This window comes from Catharus ustulatus, chromosome Z (assembly GCF_009819885.2).
Source record: "Catharus ustulatus isolate bCatUst1 chromosome Z, bCatUst1.pri.v2, whole genome shotgun sequence".
In the NCBI taxonomy this organism is placed as follows: Eukaryota; Metazoa; Chordata; class Aves; order Passeriformes; family Turdidae; genus Catharus; species Catharus ustulatus.
Genome location: NC_046262.2, coordinates 17,470,320 through 17,488,275, shown reverse-complemented (window position 1 = coordinate 17,488,275; position 17,956 = coordinate 17,470,320). Strand labels below are relative to the sequence as shown.

At 43.1% G+C, this 17,956-nt stretch overlaps 1 protein-coding gene across 1 annotated transcript in view; it reads left to right on the top strand.

The window, feature by feature from the left end:
* Positions 1 to 14,184: 14,184 nt before the first annotated feature.
* The window catches only part of PLPP1 (phospholipid phosphatase 1), a 63,422-nt gene continuing 59,650 nt past the window's right edge, over positions 14,185 to 17,956 (top strand). The window contains exon 1 of the mRNA XM_033085094.2: positions 14,185 to 14,335. Coding sequence (XP_032940985.1) covers positions 14,278 to 14,335 — 58 coding nt within the window. The 5' untranslated portion in view covers positions 14,185 to 14,277. The remainder of the gene's footprint in view (positions 14,336 to 17,956) is intronic.

The following is a 17,956-nucleotide window of genomic DNA, read 5'->3' as shown; positions in this document are numbered from 1 at the left end:
TGCCATTCTTACTGTGGAGACTTGCAAAGGGGATAAAATGCCTTGTTGAGGACACCAAAGCTGTAGAAGAAATAATAGAAAATTAATAGAAAGGTAGTATGCTCGCAAAAGCTACCTTGGGACATGTGCAATTCCAGCCAAAAACTTGAGGTGCAAAGACAGAGAAAAACATTATATCACTGTTTCCATCTTCACAAGAACATCAGTAAGATGCTTCCAAATTTCACCAAACTCTCGTCAACCAGATGTTGAAAAGCAGTCAGCCAGTCACTACATATTCCTGTGGAGTGAGGTTAGAACTTTAAAGCTGTAAGTGAATGACCTCAGCAAAGAAGAGCTGAATTTCTTAAAAAACCTGCAAGTGGGGCAGTCAAACATGCAAATGCATCACACACTACACTCATGTAGCTGATGCAAAGTCAGCTACCCTGTCTCTTAATGGCTCCACATTAGACTATAAACCTTACAGGACAAATGTTGTAGGTAATATAATATGAAAAGTCATTCTCCTTAATAAATTATTTCTACAACTTTAAAAGTTTCAATCTTCAACAATATGTATTTTTATTTGCTAATATTAAATGAATCCCTCTTGGAGGAGATAGATTCTGTTGGCTGGAACTCTTTACAACTTTTAAGGCAAATATTGCACTAAATAAACGGAAACAATTTGAACTTTGTAGATTTTTTTTACACTATGAAACAGTTATTATAGAAAAGGCATTTAGGAGTGGGGGGTTTTTTTGCCTTCAAGAATTTTGGAGTAGTCCTTCATTTTAAGTTTCAAGATGACTAAATAGTTCCAGTAATTTCTGATCTCCCTGCCAGTTTATTATTAGTGCAACTGGCTACAAACCAGCTGACTGATGTCAGTCTCATAATAAAGAATGACAAAGCTGGCCAAGGGTCCCATGGGAAACCGAAGAAGAAGGATCAAACACAATTGTAAACCTGTGCAAAAGGCTGCAAGGTCTCTGGCAACAGTTTTACCACTTTTTATAGCACTATTTATTCTACAGCTTTTATTTATTTTCCTCTCAAAGGTATCTGTTGCATTATTCTCTGGTTTTTTATTTGGCTGTTTGGGTTTTTTTAATGGCATGTAATGGAGTACACAAATAATCTTACGCAATGTGAGTGCATAACTCTATTTAATATGACTCATTAAAATATCTCACAAGGTAGAACATCCCTAATTATTTGCTGTGTTGTCAGCTGTCCTCTTCGGTTTGTGTCTTGCAGTTGTTTAAATTAATAGTGAAGAAAAATCATCTTTTCCAAGGCTGCAGCAGCAATTTTCCCAGTTACTGTGTGCATCGGAGTATGGCTGCACACACCCAGAGATCTCCAGACATCAATAAACCTTACAGATCCTGTTTCTGCAGAAACACAAACTAAGCCCTAGTATAAAATCCCCCCATGTCCTTCCTTCATCTTTCAACTTAGCTTGTCTGATTTAATACTAGATTTTTAAGGATGGTGTTATAGAAAGGTCATTGCAAAAAAATGGAACAGTTGTAAGAAGTTCCCTGGATCATTCAAGTCAGGACTAAACCAGATAGATTATCATCTGGTTCTCTTTGACTTCTCAGCTCTAGGTTAAAAAAGACAACAAATGTAGGTTCCTCTTCACTACTGTGTCTAATTTTCACTGCCCTGCCATCCAGGATAGGTTCTTGGAGGGAGAGTTGTTCTTGAAGAGTAAGATCTTGGAGATACAGTGGGAATCGTCATTGCTGAAAAATGAATTCTGACCTAGCTAGTAAGAATGCTGTAGAAAAGGAAACACTGCAGGAAATGTAGTAGGGAGCTACCTTAGTCAGAGTTGCAAGGACATGGCATGTCACTCTTCTCATTATAGCCAAGAACTGTTGTTTTCTGTATTTACATCTGAAGTCCATTCACAGATCACACTATACTTACTGGAGCTGTCCCTGGCATCCAGTAAGACATACCTTGCAAATCAGTAAATCTCCACAAAACAAAAGACATCTAGACTTTCACAAGCAACAACAAGAACCAAACGGGGGTGATGCAGTGATGGCAAAGGGCTTGGGGGGGGGGGGCGGGAGGGTGTGGGCGGGAAGCATTCTGAAGAAAATTTGGGTCTCAAAAATGCTTTTACCTCATTTTCCATTGACTGAACTGTATCTTTACTGTCATCTTTGCTATTCCTCTGGTGATAAACAGTTTCCAGCCTTCCGGCAAGATGAATATGTAAAGCATTCCAGCAGATTCAAATACCAGCTTGCTTCAATGCAAATCTACAAAGCATACAATAGGCAACACCTAACCTTTGAAAAATCCACTCTTTTTCAGGAGACAGGTAATGTGCTCTGGGAAAAATCCATACTTGACTCCTTCAAGCCAGACTGTCAATTCAAATAAATTGCCTTTAGCATAGAATTTTTTTTATTTCCAAATTTCCACATGGTATGAAACAGTGGCATTTACAGAGGGCAAAATTTTACTATGAAGGCACAAGAAGCTTCGTGATGTAATTTGTTCAAAGGGTCAACCAGTACATTAAAAAGAAAGAAAAACAAAACACAGCTTCTGCTATTCTTCCTTTATATTTTTTGATGGCCTCTAAAGGTTAGAGAAGACCCCTGTTACAGCATTCAGGGTTCTTACTTTTTGCATTTTCAAACAGAAGGGACCATGATCATTTAAGTCCAGGCTCAAAGATGTTAATTATTCACTATTTTTACCCTTTCCTCTAGTTCATTTACAAGCTGCAGTAAACATCTACATAGGCCAAGATGTCCCAAAGGCTGAAAGGCCTCTCTTCAGCAGTAAGACCCAGTACAGAAAAAAAGAGAACTGAGAGAAATCATCGTGGAGGAGGATTACTCCAGGGTTTGTGGAGTAGACAATTTGTATTGTTCCCTGGCATCACTGAATCCCTTCGTATTGATATAGTTAAGGCCAGTACTTGTCATTCTCTCCACTTAAACTTTCCTTCTCACCTCTCCTATGCTTCATAAGAGCTTGTCAAACACACGGTGCAAGGAGGATCCATGGGAAAGGACATGTAGCATCAAGACATAATACCATTATTAGGTATTAGATACTGAAACATGGAGAAGACATCTAAAGTAATGCTCCCTTCCAACTTCCCATTCTCTTTCCTAACTTAAGAGTCCATCTTCCCTGAGATGAATGTTAATCCAACTGAAAATTGTTGTAGTCAGATGGAAGGGCACAGAAACGTAGAAGGTAGGTGTCCATCTTCATATACTGTCAGTATGTCAGAGATTAATTAGGCTCTGGTGTCTGTAAAAGGATCCTGAGGACTACAAAGAATTGGGACATTTGTTTCACATCTGTTTGCAATGACAGAAGCACTGGCTGCACAGTGGTTGGCTAACTCTGAATTGGGGCAGTGGTTCTATAGTGACTCAGGGAAGTGTGCCAGCAGCACCACTGAACGTGCATTACATGTAATACAGCAGGAAATTTGGACAGCAGCTTGTTATAACATCGTTTTGGAAGTGTGTGAGTCACTGTGTTTCTGGAATCTGGACCTTTCTCAGCATGTTTTTGTGCTAGATATCCTGTCATGTCATTTGAGAAAACCTGAAGGGCTGAAGCTGAGTTAGTTTATCCAGCATCTTCATATTGAAATACTCTAATCCATTTCCATCACCTTTCTTCCTGTTTCCAAAAAGCCAGAATGCAATCCGGTATTTTCTTCCCCTGTGAAATATTATTTAAAACACTTTTGTAATTTGTGCTAATTTCCTTCCAAATTCAAGCTACCCACTGAGCCTTTTACCTCTGCTCTTGCACTGCCTGACTTCTCTTTCAGAGAAGTGCTTTCAGATGAAGCTTTCAGAATGAAGCTCCACCACTTCTCACTCCACACCACCGTGTGTACAGTACTCCCTCACTGTTCTATTTCAAAATGTTTCTTGCAAGCCTAGACACCAACATTGATAAAATCACATATGAGCTCTGCATGCACTAAGGATGCCAGGAGATGCCTCTGCATTTCCTTTGCTTCCTTTCTCTTCTCCCACTGGCAGTTGTTTCTGTCTTCAGAGGTGCACATCTGCCTCTGGAGCCTTAGGATTCAGGCAGGACTCTGAACTGCACTGATGGCAGAAGGTTCCTCTCTCTATCCAATGTCATAACCTTGGCAACACCTTGGGGTTTTTTTCTTATGTCAAAATCTAGCACCAAACTGAATTATCCTTCTCCTAACAACCTATTAAAATACATTTGTTTAATCTGCTAAATACAGATATACACAAATGCACACAGTCTTTCTCTCCTTCTCCACCTGCTCTCCTTACCATCCCCCCAATCCCCATATAAGTACAGTGTATTCCAAATTATAAAAGTGCAAGAAAAACCAATGTGGTTGTCCTCAAAGCCAACTGCAGACAAATTGCAAGGTTCCCATCTTGCAAACGATTACATGTGTTGTATTGGATTGAGCATTTGAGCAAACAAGTCTCAGCAAAGATGAGTAACACTTAGAAAGGCTCTCAGATGAAGACTGACAAGTCTGTGATGATGTCAGTGCTGAGTCTTATTTACAAAATCTTCTAAGTGCCTATCAGACTTTTTAGATATCAGCACTTCGGTTTATTCACAATGTCTGGGACCCAGCCATCCAGTGTCTGCAGTCATCCCTGGGGTCATGAGAGTGCTCAGAGCCTACCTCACAGGTGAGAACAGGAGAGATGAAAAAACCCAAGGTTTCTCCAGTCTTTGTCTCCTACTGATGTGGTTGAGCAGGAATAGCCAGAGCTGTCCCTTGCTTAACTATCCCTTGAATCACAGCCAGGAAGCAGACAGGTTCTGCCCAGGTCCAGCTGTAAAAGGACTTGAATGGAGATGGGAGATTTGGGAAACTGAGTTCCCCCTTCTTTTCCATAACACATGTGGAGTGAAAGATACAATCTGTCAAAGCTCTGCCTAATCACCACCAGCCTTACAGAACCAATTCTGTCAGTTGTCTTTACATGTGACAAAGTCAAAGATAAAGACCATATGGAAGTGATGCCTGATTTCTAAACAGGACTGGTTTCGGTATTTTAAAAATTTTATAAAACAAGTTAACACTTTTCAAACAAAGACACAAGCTATACCATGAACATACTTGGCAAATATAATTTTAAAATTGTATTGCACGTTACTTTTTAACCATGTAACAGGTTTTATAGACCTGCCTTTATATGCTCTAACTAGGCACCTTCCCATTTCTTCCTATAGCTTTCCTCTTACATTTTATTAAGCCGAGAAACACAGTATAAAACACCACACAGAATTTATATCCATTCATGGTTACAAAATTTTTTTAAGAGTACAGGTACTGAGCAATAAAAATCATGAGTCCTGAGTACTTCTGCCAATCTGCTGTGGCTGCTCCAGCGTAAGTTAATTTATCCCAAGCTTCATGAACTCTTAAGCAAAACAAAGTTCAAGTTCACAGTAAATGACAGCAGTACGTAATCTCTGCCAGCTGCTGAGTCTGGGATGGGATGCTCCCCATTTGCCTATTTTTATCAAATTCAAGGTCTTTTTATTGCTTTATTTTTATTGTCATATTTTTAGTCATAGAAAGTATGTACCATGTGCCTGATAATACAATACAATTTGTGAATTTTAATAATTTTAATAATAATAACAACAACAAGAAGAATATTGTTAGAGAACTGAACAAGCTGAATCTGTGCCCTGAATCTATACCCATGACAGTAGTATCTGTGACATTTATCTTCACAGTACCAACCTGCAGAGTAGGACTGCTGTTTTCCCTGCCTAAAAGAAGGGAAAGACACATGGTGTACATTAGCTCATGGCTTGCATTCCCATTCAAGCCCAAGATCCTGAAAGCCACCTCTTCGGTGACTCACACTTTTGACGCAATCCTGCAATCCAGTCTGTGCACCAGGAAGGGAAACTCAACAATACTGCAATGCCTTTTGTGCCTGAAGATGCCTCCTTCCAAGACATCACCACCACTTAACCTCATGGCATTGCACATTCTGAGTCCTCCCTCCTCTGACATGGCTAAAAAATCATGGAGCTAGCTGGAGGAATGCAAGCAATTCAACCAGGGCTCTGTAGAAATCTAGAAACTGCGTTTACCTTAAAAACGACACTGTTATTCCCCACTTCTTACCAATACAATGCACAATTGATCAGCATTGTATCATCCACATGTGTTGTACTTCGAGGGTGATAATTTGGGGACATCATCACAGAAGTTTTCTTTTTTTCACAGCATCTATACATATGAAATTCTTCTGTATGTCTGTGTTCCCTTCAGAAAGCTTTTGAAGGCTGGAAAGTTAAAATAACATAGATTGGTTTTAGTGCAGTGCTCCACATATTGTTTCTATCATGCAAGAATTGCTTAACCATGGTACACGTGAGCAGCACAATTTATTACAGACCTTGGAAATCATTTCAGGAGCCCAAGGACCTCATGGACCTAGGACCAAGTTTCAGCAAACTGCTCAGATATGTGATCACTAAGCAGATGTCTGGAAACGTGTTCTTGCACATTTATCTGCTAATGCAAATGTCCCAACACAGGCATTAACACTCAGAAGCATTATGTGGATTTTAAACAATTCCTGGAAGAGTTGGGTCCCATAAAAGTTATTCTGACAGATATAATCCTTTTCCTCACCTTTGCCAAGTGCTTGCTCTGACTACAGGAGCCAGAACACATCGAGTGAGACTCCTGCCTGCTTCCACTGCTTCTGGTGCTCCAGACACTACAACATCCCTGCCCAGGGCTGACTTCACTCTTACATTGTTATTATTCTGGTTGGGAAAGAAGCAGCAATGTGGAAGGGAAAGATAAAATGGGAGATAAGGGGATATTTTTATGCTTTCATCTGCACAGATGACTCATTTGAGACAGGTTTATTCCTCTTCTCTCTTGCGGTAAATGCCTCAAGGAGAACAGCAACAATTTAAGGCTCTTTTTGCTGCTGTGGGAAATAATTCTTTCTCTCACTCTGTTCTGTGAGGTCTTTAAGGCAGTGGCTGTGATTGTGCACAGCACATAACACAATTGGCTCCAATCTTGCTGGGGCCTCACAGAATTAGTGTAATAGAAGTAAATACCAAGTGGTCAGGGCTTAATTATAACCTGGACATTCTGTGCTCTGGCAGTAGATTAGAGGAGACACTGACTTTTGCTTTAAGGCATTGAATCTGCTATTGGCATGAGCATGAATCCATCTAAAGAGACAAGACAGCAAAGTGAAATCCCATGTTTCCTGCTCAGGGTGTAGAATGCAAACTGAGAGGAAGTGCAAGGTTTCAGTAACTGAACACTCTTTATGTTGGAGCAGCTCCAGCTGTGGCTTTTTGTGTTCAACTCTGATGACTATTTCAAGGAATCAGATACCACTTTATAGAAGATGGAGAAGCAAAAGCTTCCATTAGATAATGATTGTATTAGGACCCAAATTCTTGCATAATGCTTTGAGGAAAAAGTCTAAATAATTAATATTGCAGTCATCTATTGATCTATTCTCCTCCATTCTTAATTGTGTTTTCAACAGGAACTGGCCCTGATCATGCTCTATAAGAAATAATTCAGATGTACAAGAAAAAAACATAATCTCTAGTTGCCATCACTTACATGCCTACACTATTGTACTTACATTATATCAGTAAGGGAAATTTAATTTTGTCCAATATAGTTACAATTTCATGAAAAAATAACTAAATGCTATGAACTTGTGAAACTTCTTCAGATCCACTAGAAAAGAAAATCTCAGCATTGATAACTATTAACAGCATAGCACTGTGACTAATAGTGTTGCAAAAGGACTGCCACAGACCAATTTCTGTAGTCATTCTGGGTATTTTGGCTTGGCCTTAGCTTCAGAGTTGTGGATGAATATGACTTAGGAGTATTGTAATGGTTCCATCCACTGTGTTAGGAAATGAGTATGGTAAGGGGTCACTGCTGATCTGAAGACTTTCAAACGTAAATGAAGGCATGTGGCACTGAAGAGCAGCAGTCAGGTGGTTCATCCTCCTAGCAGCAGCACACGCCAGGAAAAAAACCTACCTATTTTTGGGTCTGTGCTTGTGTGTGCTCCCATGTTGTACTTCTAGTGGTATTTCTACTGGTAATCCAGGCCATCCTCAAGTGCTGCAAGAGTGGGACTGCTGCCTGGCAGTGGTTTCCATGCAGTTTGCTGCCTGTTTTAAACACAGGGTGCCAGGTCAGGGGTGGGACTGCTGCTGCCAAGCAGGGAGAAGCAGCGGGAACAGGCTCCTCATCTGCTGCAGCCTGAATGCACAGCTTTGATCAGCCAGTGAAGCACATCCAGACAATGTTGCAGGGACACACCTATTCCTCCAAGCTTAGCTTCACTCTGTTGAAATGGATATATGGGTATCCAAACATGCACAGAACCAGGCACACCACTTTAGGTGTGTGTGATAGCTCAAAAGTGGGTGCCTTTAACAAATCATTGGCAAATTCTTCTGTGCAACTGGTTAGCCTGTTGAAGTTCATCTCTTGAGATGTATTGCTGCTGCCAGAGTTACCTCTGTTTTGCTAACTGTTCTGACAGGAAAGCATGATCAAGAAGGGAACAAAAGGGAAATCAGATGCCAGAGGACACAAATTCTGCAGCCACTAAATCACTCCAATTTGCAATAACCATAAGACCTTTTTAATAAAACTTTCACTCAGACATGAACATTTTCTGAATGCCCTTGAGACATTCTTCCTTTCAGAATCTCCTACTGCTGCAGAGCAATATTTGTAATTGAAACAAATAATGAAATCCAATAAAGAGCAAACAGGGAAAGTTTCTTAGCCCTAAGGCCAACTGGTAGAGTATAGCTGATGGCCACACAGCTGCTTTTTCCTCCTATCAAAATAGCATGTCTGCATGCAAAATTGCTATGGGGAATACTCCCCAGCCTGTGATACTTCTGAACAACACCATTTGTGAGCTGACATAACAACAGTACCATCATGTGCCAGTACCTGTTTAGTTTGAGTTGGCCCTACTTAATTAACTTGTGTAGACGTAGCCTGAAGTGTTTTTTCCAGAATATGCTATATTATCCTCTGAGGCTGTAGGATACACACAATAGAATATAAACAAAATTATATACTTGGGGTTTCATGCATTTTTGTACATTACGTGGGCATGAATATTAAATATGTAATTATGTTGTCTGGTGAGGTCTGCTTGATTTTTATTTCTGAAGCTAATCTTTAGAAATAACCTGTATTTTCTACTAAAACAGGTCTCTTGTGGGAATGGTCTAGAACTTTGACCTAAAATTGGGGGAAGAAAACCCTTCACATTGAACTTGCCTGTAGGTGACAGCCTCAAGTAGGCCTAACAGTAGGACCTTCTGAGGAATAGGTTAAGAGAGATGTGGAGATGAAGTACCCAAACAAGTGTCATCTGTATTTAAAGGAAAAAGAATTAAAAGAGAGAAGACAGGAAACTCTTCATACTTCGTTTATTAAAAATATGTGTTCTTTATTGCTCACTGGTCTGTTATTCAAAACAAAACAAACATGAGACATAGGAGCAAAAGGAAGAAAACAACTAAATGGCCAGACCAAACAAAAGAAGAGGTATATGGCTAAGATATTTTGGTGGAATCTAAATTCTGTTTCCTGAAACATTCTGTGCAAGGAGTTTCAGCTTAAGAGGTTCAGGTCTCTACTATCCTATAGCAGAGTATGTAATTTTGTTAGAAGCAATCTTGTGTCCTGAAAGATAAATTCAGGGGGCTATCTTGCAGACTTTTCTCCTTGTGTTCCTTACTCCATGAGTGGGGTTTTGGCAGGTAAATTCAAAATAGCCACAAAAAGTGTTGCAGAGTCTGAAACTGATGGAACATTACAAATATGTCTGAACTTTTTAATCTCTGCTATTACTAATGTATTTTGCAGTGTTACACTGTGCACACAGACTGGCTTTGAACATATGAAAACCTGACTCAGTTCAAGTTCATCCAGCCAAAAACTGCAGAAGTGCCCAGGAGGAGATGTTATGGGGGAGTTTAAGAAACAGGCTTTATGGAATGTCTGTTTCCCAGCAGTTCTTTCTAAACGTGGGAAATCAGAAATAGGGATGTTTCTGAAACTGCCAGGATCCTCTGTTGAACTGTCGACCTATCCTCTATGAATTTGCCTAGTGCCTCTTTGCTCCTTTGTAATTTTGTGCCCCGAGGCAAAACATTACACAATATTCTGATGTAAAAAAGTTCTGTGGTCTGACATCTTGTAGAAGTTTTCCCTAGGTCTCACCTGATACAAAGTACTGAATGCATGTTACCCATTTAACTTTCTCCACATATTTCATTATTTCGTGGATCTGTACTTTATAAAGACTTTTCCTCTCACATCCCTTTAAATGTTGGAATACCATGTTCTGGTTTTTTTCTGCATTGAAACTGTTGTACACAAGCTCTAAAAATGCTTTTTTTTCTACTTTACTTCATGCTTTCTCTGCTTCTACTTACCCATTTTGATGTGGGATTTCTGGCATTCAGGAATGTGTCATAATGAGATTTGTGAGATTGCTCTTTTTCCTAATAGCATTCCGAGTGCTGTGGCTGGAGTGGTGTTCTCTCTCTGAGCACCCAGAGGATGGCTTCCCAGAACTATCCACAGTGACCCTCTCATCCCTTTCCTGAGTAGTAACAGCTCATCCAGAGCTATTCACTCCTACCCCAGAACAAGCTAGAGAGAAACAAGCCTGGGAAAGTCCCAGCATCTACTAAAGCTGCTGATCCATATTAATATTAAGTTAAGAGTCCTGTTGGGTCAGAACTAATTAATTATCACACAAATACCACTAGAGACTGATGATAAACTTCCTGAGAGTTTAATTCTTGTACACACAAAACTTCTAAAAAGAATGGTCGAAACACTGAAGATCACAATTTGCAGAAGAAACAGAAGAAAACAAAGACATCAATAGTGCTTTAACTTTGTCTTGGTGTTTGCTGCTGCTCACTGCCCTGCGTTAAACAAACAAAAATATACCATTTTAAAAACAAGAAAACAAACCAACTAAATAACCATACTAAACAAGAGAATAGGCAAGAGGGGAAGATATTTTGAAGAGCCTCAGTTCTAGACAGTAATATTAAGAATAACTTAAGATGTAAATCTCATTAGGGGATATGAGACAATATAAATGATGAGCTTTGTCTGCTACCTACATTTTTACTTGTGTCCAAAAACGCTCTTTAGCATTTTGTTAAGCACATGGGTGCTCTGACTTGATCTCACTGGGTCGTTAAAGTGGTTAAGAGCAGTGGCAGTAGTTAGCACTTAGATGTGAGGGACAGCTACCAAGCAAAGCCTACACAGTAAAAATACCCTGAAGCTGAGAGACATTACAAAGCTCTCACAGGATCAAGAGAAACTGAAACTTAGAAGCTCTGGTATTTGTGTTGTATAGTTAAAAACCCCAAACCTCCAACTAATGCTGAACATGATTTCTATTTGTGCTTATAATCAACCAACATGCATCCCCTCTGGAATACACTGCTCTAGATGCTCTCTAACCAAACAGCATCAGTTGACCTTTCTGCCACCCTGGGCTTTGTTGCCGCTGCAGACACCCTTTTATTTTTTAAAGGTACTAAAATATGCAGGCTTTGTTTTTTTACTCTTTCTTCAGTTTACACCAAAACATCCTTTTTGTATGGAATAACAACCTATTTGAAGATGCCAGTAGTTATGCTAACACAGCCCTCATGAATGTAGAGTTTTGCTAATCTGGGTAGTGCTTCAGCCTGGAAGTGCTTGGGTTGGCATGCTTCCATGGTTAATACCTGCCTGCAAAAGGAGGGCCAGAAAAGCCTTCTGAGAGCCTAGAACTGTGCACTGCTATCCAAATCTCCAAACTGTGCTCAGCTGGGGTTTTCCAAGACCTAGCAAGCCCAGCGGTGGGAATAGGGTTGCAACAGCAAGGCTCATATCCCTTGTGCAATGGAAAATTTGGAGAGGAATCAGTGACTGCTTTCTTTCCTGAATTCTGGTAGAAGATTGCAGAGATGCCTCTCCCCTCAGGCAAGCTACATCTCAAGGGTGAAACAGAGATGTAGAAACTGCAAGACAATAAAGTGTGATTAATTTCTGTCAGTGAATGCTATGCTGTGACCCAATTTCCAGGTGTTTTTAAGCGTAATCGCTATCTTGCTCACATTCTTCTGGGAAGAGATCCATTTCAATTAGTGCAATCTCTCAGGTCTCTAATTTACTGCATAGGGGTGTGGATCAAGGGGGCTGTTTGCAGTTTAGCCTGAACAAGATTAGCCTAATGCTTTTGGGTTGAAGAAAGCAATTATGGCACTTGTGTGTGAAATGTTTGCATTGCTTGTCCTCTGGTTTTTCTAACCATCTTGCAATTTTGGGGACGTTATCTACTCCTGATTTAAGACCTCATGAACAATTCCCTGCTTTGTGAGACGCAGAGCAGATTGCACACTTTTCTTTCAGCAGCAACTCTCACAAAGATAAGCCCAGCTCTCCTCATTGCCAGGTTGTGCTCCAATTTGTTCCATTACTTCATGCATTTTAAGACAACAGGAATTTCACGAAACCATCTCGGTGCAGTTGCACAGGAAAATGTGCTCTTTCATTTACACTGCACTTGAAGAAATCAAGCATAGTTTTAGTCTCTAGAACTGTCCACTTTGACATGCAGCTTGGATGATGCTTAGGCATTGAGATATATTACATATATATTCCCTGTGGAACTTCTTTATGTGCCTTTTTAGGCAGCACAGTTGAAGATACAAGTATTCAGTCAGGCACGTCCACCTCAAGAATTTATCTCTCTTATTGATCCCTCAAACCTGTTATTCAGCTGTTAGGACATTCTACAAAGTGAAGCTGTTTACAGAATTAGGGAGTGGAATACATGAGAAATGACTGAAAAGCTTATGTCTGGTCCTCTGTGGGAAGGCCACTCATCCCACCTGCAATTGCCTTGAACAAAACACAGATGTGCCCTGCAGCGGGTGCTACACCTTTTTTCCCCAACAGCCCTAACACTGGTGAATAGAATTGTCTGGTTTGTCGTTAATGATGCTAAAATAAAAATGTGGTTATGCAAAAAACATTTTCTTCATGTTGGTAAGTATCTTCTTTCCAAATAAAAGACTTTAATAAGGAAAAAGATCACTTTGTGTTCGGCTGAAACTCTGCTTCCAGCTGTTTTGTAATTTTTTTTCAAATTTTCAGCACTCTTCCAGGCCCTCTACTCAGTCCTGGTGCGGCCACGTCTGGAGTAGGTTGTGCAGTTCTAGGGTGCTCAGCAGAACAGACATGGAGCTCCTGGAACAGGCCCAGCAGAGGGCAACAAAGGTGGTTAGGGAACTGGAGCATCTCTCCCACTCAGAAAGACTGAGAACTGAGCCTGTTCAGCCTTGAGAAGAGAGAGACAGCCGAGAGGGGAACTCCTCAATGCCTATAAATATCTAAAAAGGGAGGCTGCCAAGAGGAAGGATTGTCCTTGGTTTTTGAGCAGGGAGCTTGGACCAGATGACCCACTGTGGTCCCTTCCAACCTGGAGGATGCTGTGATTCCAGAGGCAGAAACAGCTTTTTCCTTGTGTAATAATAATAATAATAATAATAATATCATCACCTGCCTGTGCTGTCCGCAGAGGACTGACCCTCGGTCCCCGACGCCAGCCATGCCCGCGTGCCCTCGGGGCCGGGCCGGCAGGTGAGGGCAGGTCACGGCTCAGCCCGCCGGGGGCCGCGCTCGGGGCCGCGCTCGGGGCCGCGCTCGGGGCCGCGCTCGGGGCCGCGCTCGGGGCCGCGCTCGGGGCCGCGCTCGGGGCCGCGCTCGGGGCCGCGCTCGGGGCCGCGCTCGGGGCCGCGCTCGGGGCCGCGCTCGGGGCCGCGCTCGGGGCCGCGCTCGGGGCCGCGCTCGGGGCCGCGCTCGGGGCCGCGCTCGGGGCCGCGCTCGGGGCGTACCGCGGCGCGATTGGCGCCGCGCTCGGGGCCGGGGCCGGGGCCGCGGGCGGGGCGTCTCTGAGGGCGGTCCGAGGTTCCTCCGCCGCCGCCCGCCCTTCCCGCCCTGCCCCGCCGCCCGTGCCCGGCCTTAAAGGCGCGCGGGGGCCGCGGCGGCGGCAGTAGCGCAGTGCGGGCGGCGGCGGCCGATCAGCGGTGCCGGCAGCGCGAGGGGGCCGTTCCCTCGGAGCGCCTCGCCTGCAGCCCCTCCCTGCCGCCTCCGCCGCGCTCCCGCCCCTCAGGCCGAGGCTGTCACCGCGCCTGCCGCCGGGCGCCACCAGCATGTTTGACAGGACGCGGCTGCCCTTCGTGGCGCTGGACGTGCTCTGCGTGCTGCTGGGTAGGTCGGGGGGCCGCGGAGGAGCGGGGGGAGCCGCCCTCGGGGCGCCGCGCTCCCCACTCCGGCCCCGCGCTGATCGCATGCTCGCCCCCCCTCCCGGAGCGGGGCTCCTGCCGGCCCGCAGCCCCGCCGTGCCTGCCGCCCGCCGCCCGCCTCCCGCCCGCACCCGCACCGGGGGATCTGCTCGCTGCCGCGGATCGGGAGGGGAAGGGAAAGCCCCGGGGGGAGGGAGCTGCTGCAGCTTATCCGCTGACATCTGGAACTCCCTCTTCTCTCTGATGTCCTTACTCTTCCTTCCCTAACCTCTTCTGTCGGATGAAAACCGGTTGTGGCAAAAGCCAGTGGTGCATAGGTAGATGTCTGGTAGATACCTGCAGTCTGGATTGCGTTTGTTATCCCGAGTGTGTCGGGAAGCTGTCCTGGAAGGGGCCGTCATCACGGAAACACGCCTCATCCGTCCAGGGTGCTGCAGAGGCACGGCGGTGCTCGGCAGCGGGACGGCGTTCGCTGTGAGGCTGAGCTGACTGCGGTCTCGGTGGCACCGAACACCGCTCTAGCTGTAGGCTGGAGGCGAAGTGGGCCCTTCTTGGAGCGCCGTGTGTCCGTGTGCAGTAGGGATGGACAGGCGGCTGTCGGGGCAGGAGCGGTGCCGCGGTGATGGCCAGGGATTGAACCTGCACAGCCACAGCACACTGCCACAGCGCTGCAGTGCTTGTCCCTGGCCAGCCCAAATATCAGCGCGTTCCCAGTGTTACTTTATTCGATTTCAGTCTTTATTGAAACTACTTCATGTCCTGCCAATTTGCAGTAACGCTCCTTTTGTGTAATGAGACAGTGTTAAGAGCAATGATGTCGATTATTGATCAGAGAAGGAACAGTTTAACTTTGTAAGGTATCCTCTCAGTACTGGAAACCTGGGAAGTGTCTTTACTGTCTGGAGATGTACTTCTTGGTCAATCTTAGGAAGTGCTAATTTTGGGTGTTTGCTTCTTAAGCAAATAATGTCAGTACTTCAGTAGTCTAAGCACTTTCTTGTCACATTCAGTGAGTAGCATTCAGGCCTAGCTTGTGAATTCCTGCTTGGCTGAATTTTTTGACTGGTGTTTGTAGCATCACTATAAACATAATGAAGAATGTTTTTCTTTTGTGAATGCTTCAAATAGCAATGGTACCTGTAACTAAATGCCATTAAAAAGCAACTTTATAGTGAATGATGCATTGCTCTTAGGTAATGTTACAGGAAAGACAGCTTTTGCAAAATGGTAGTGGATCCATGTAATCCCCTGGGAGCAATCTTTATTCAGATCAGGAGTTTGATAAAACTGATCTATTGTGACGCTAAAACTTCCATGCTGTCTTTATGGTGAGTGAAGCAGCTTTGTCTGTCTGGATAATTGTCATTACAAAATCTTCGTAAGTAGAGAAAAATTTTGCACTATGTGTATGGCTTGGTCTGTATGAAGCATATGGGCATATTATAAATAATCTTGAGTAGTCAAGGAAAGAAAAATGCGTAGAAAGTATGACTGCAGAAGCATATAACTTGAGGGTCATTCCCCCTACTGCTGTCCCAAGTCATTAGCTGGGAAGGTAGGTTCTTGACCTTGCTGTGCGGTGTAATATCAGTTCACACACCTTTCCCTTCTCTCTACCTCACCCTGTGTAGAATTTGGATCTCAGATGCACTTATCTGGTGCGTCAGTGTGCTGCAGGGTTGCCAGATTTTTTATTTTCCCTTGGGATTGTTTACTTCCTGAAAAGTCTGAAAAATGCAGGCAATGCATAACATGAAGTACCCTGACACCTGCAACTTTAAACACTTTAAGTTACAGGTTTCAGTGAAACTCTAGCTGAGACAAAGATAGATATTTGCAGAATGGGAAAGACCAAGTTTCCTGTTCTACCTGACTCTCATGTGGCTGAGACAGGCCCTTAGAAGCACATAGGTCTTACCTGTGTCTAAAGGGCTGTTTAATTTTTTTGCTGTAAAAAGAATAGCTCCTGTTCTTTGTGGACTTTAACTCAGACTGTTCCCCTGCCCTTCCCCCTGCCTGTGCACTTTGATATCTGCTCAAATGACAGAGGTAACTGCCCAGATAAAGTGACCTGCCCCTGTGGATAAACGATACCTAGTATCTCCCTGCAGGGACCTCGAGGCCTCCAACAGAACTGAAGGTTTAAAAACTAGGAAGACCAGATTCAATTGAACCCTCGATCTTGGTGTGGTAGCCCATGCTACGACAAAAAGGGGTACCAGTAGCATCCTCAGGTGCCCCAAGGTAACTCTTGTCACTTGATATAGAACTTTTCTTTTTTCTCCTCTTTTTCCTGTTTATACCTTCTCCAAACTAAGTAGAGATGAGAAAGAAAAATTAATTCGATTGAACTTGAAGCCCAAGTGATATCCAAGTGTGGATATCCAACCACTTGAAGTTATACTGCTTTGACACACCCATGAACTCACTGCAGTAGAAGTGGGCAATTCTGACTGTGTGTCTGACTTACTTGCTCCTGGTTTAGTCAAGCTGTTTTGGTGTGGTTTCAGCTTTCCCAGCATAAGTTTTTCAAAAGAAAGGGAAGGGAATAAAGAGCTATCCTGTGATTTTTGTGTACATGTGTGTGATTTAGATGGATTTATTGAAAAGTGTGACATGCTTAAGATGGAACTGAGGTAAGAGAACGAGAAAGACATCAAAGAGGAGTAGGTGGGGAGAAGGGAAAAAAGTGGGAAGTAAACATCTACCCCCATTAAATTTTTAGCCCAGTTTGGTTGCTTGAAACTTGAGGCTAAGTTTCTTTTAGTTGTCCTTAAGAAAGACCTCTCCCTCATCTGCCTTTTTACCCACTAAAGGAGAGAGAATTCAGGGAAAGCAGTCTATGCTACCCTGAGAAGATAACTCCTTCCCTCTTATCAGCATGGTAATTCTCTCCTAAAAATAACACTGGTGTTTCAGCATTAAAGTAGCTTTGTATTCTGCAATCTAAAAAAAAAGCAAAAGCTGCAGGTTTCTGCAGTATCTGTCCTCAAACAGTGTGAGGAGGCTGTATCTGCATTCCGTGCTGATCTGCAGTGCTGGGTGTGTGTGTGCTACATGTCCGCATGCAGCTCTGCAGTGCAGCAGCAGCACCTCCCTTACTCCCCGTGCTCCAGTGGACTCAGCTGCTTCTGGCACTGGAAAGCATGAGTGGCCTGGAATGCAGGATTTCTTTCTCCCTCATACTTCTGTTACTTGTCCCTCCTAGGTTTTCTGATAGACGTTTTATATAGCATGGCAGAGATTGGCATTCTAGACAGTAGTAAAATCATTATTCAAAGATAGATACTGAGGCTTGGTTCTTATGGTTTCTTACACTTTCAAACTGTCATGCAGAAAATGACAGCTTATTAGAATAGCTTAATTAGTTTCCAACTGGTTTTTTCATTAGGCACTATACATATATATATACATGCATGTACTCTCTGCCACTCTTACAGTTCTATTGTTTGATTGCAAATCAGGTTCCTTTTTCATTAAGGCAGGTAAACAACACTTAAAGAACTAAGTTGAGAAATGCATGACAATATTCCTGCAATCAGTGGAAGAACTGCTAAATACATATGTCTTTAGATCAGACTCTCAC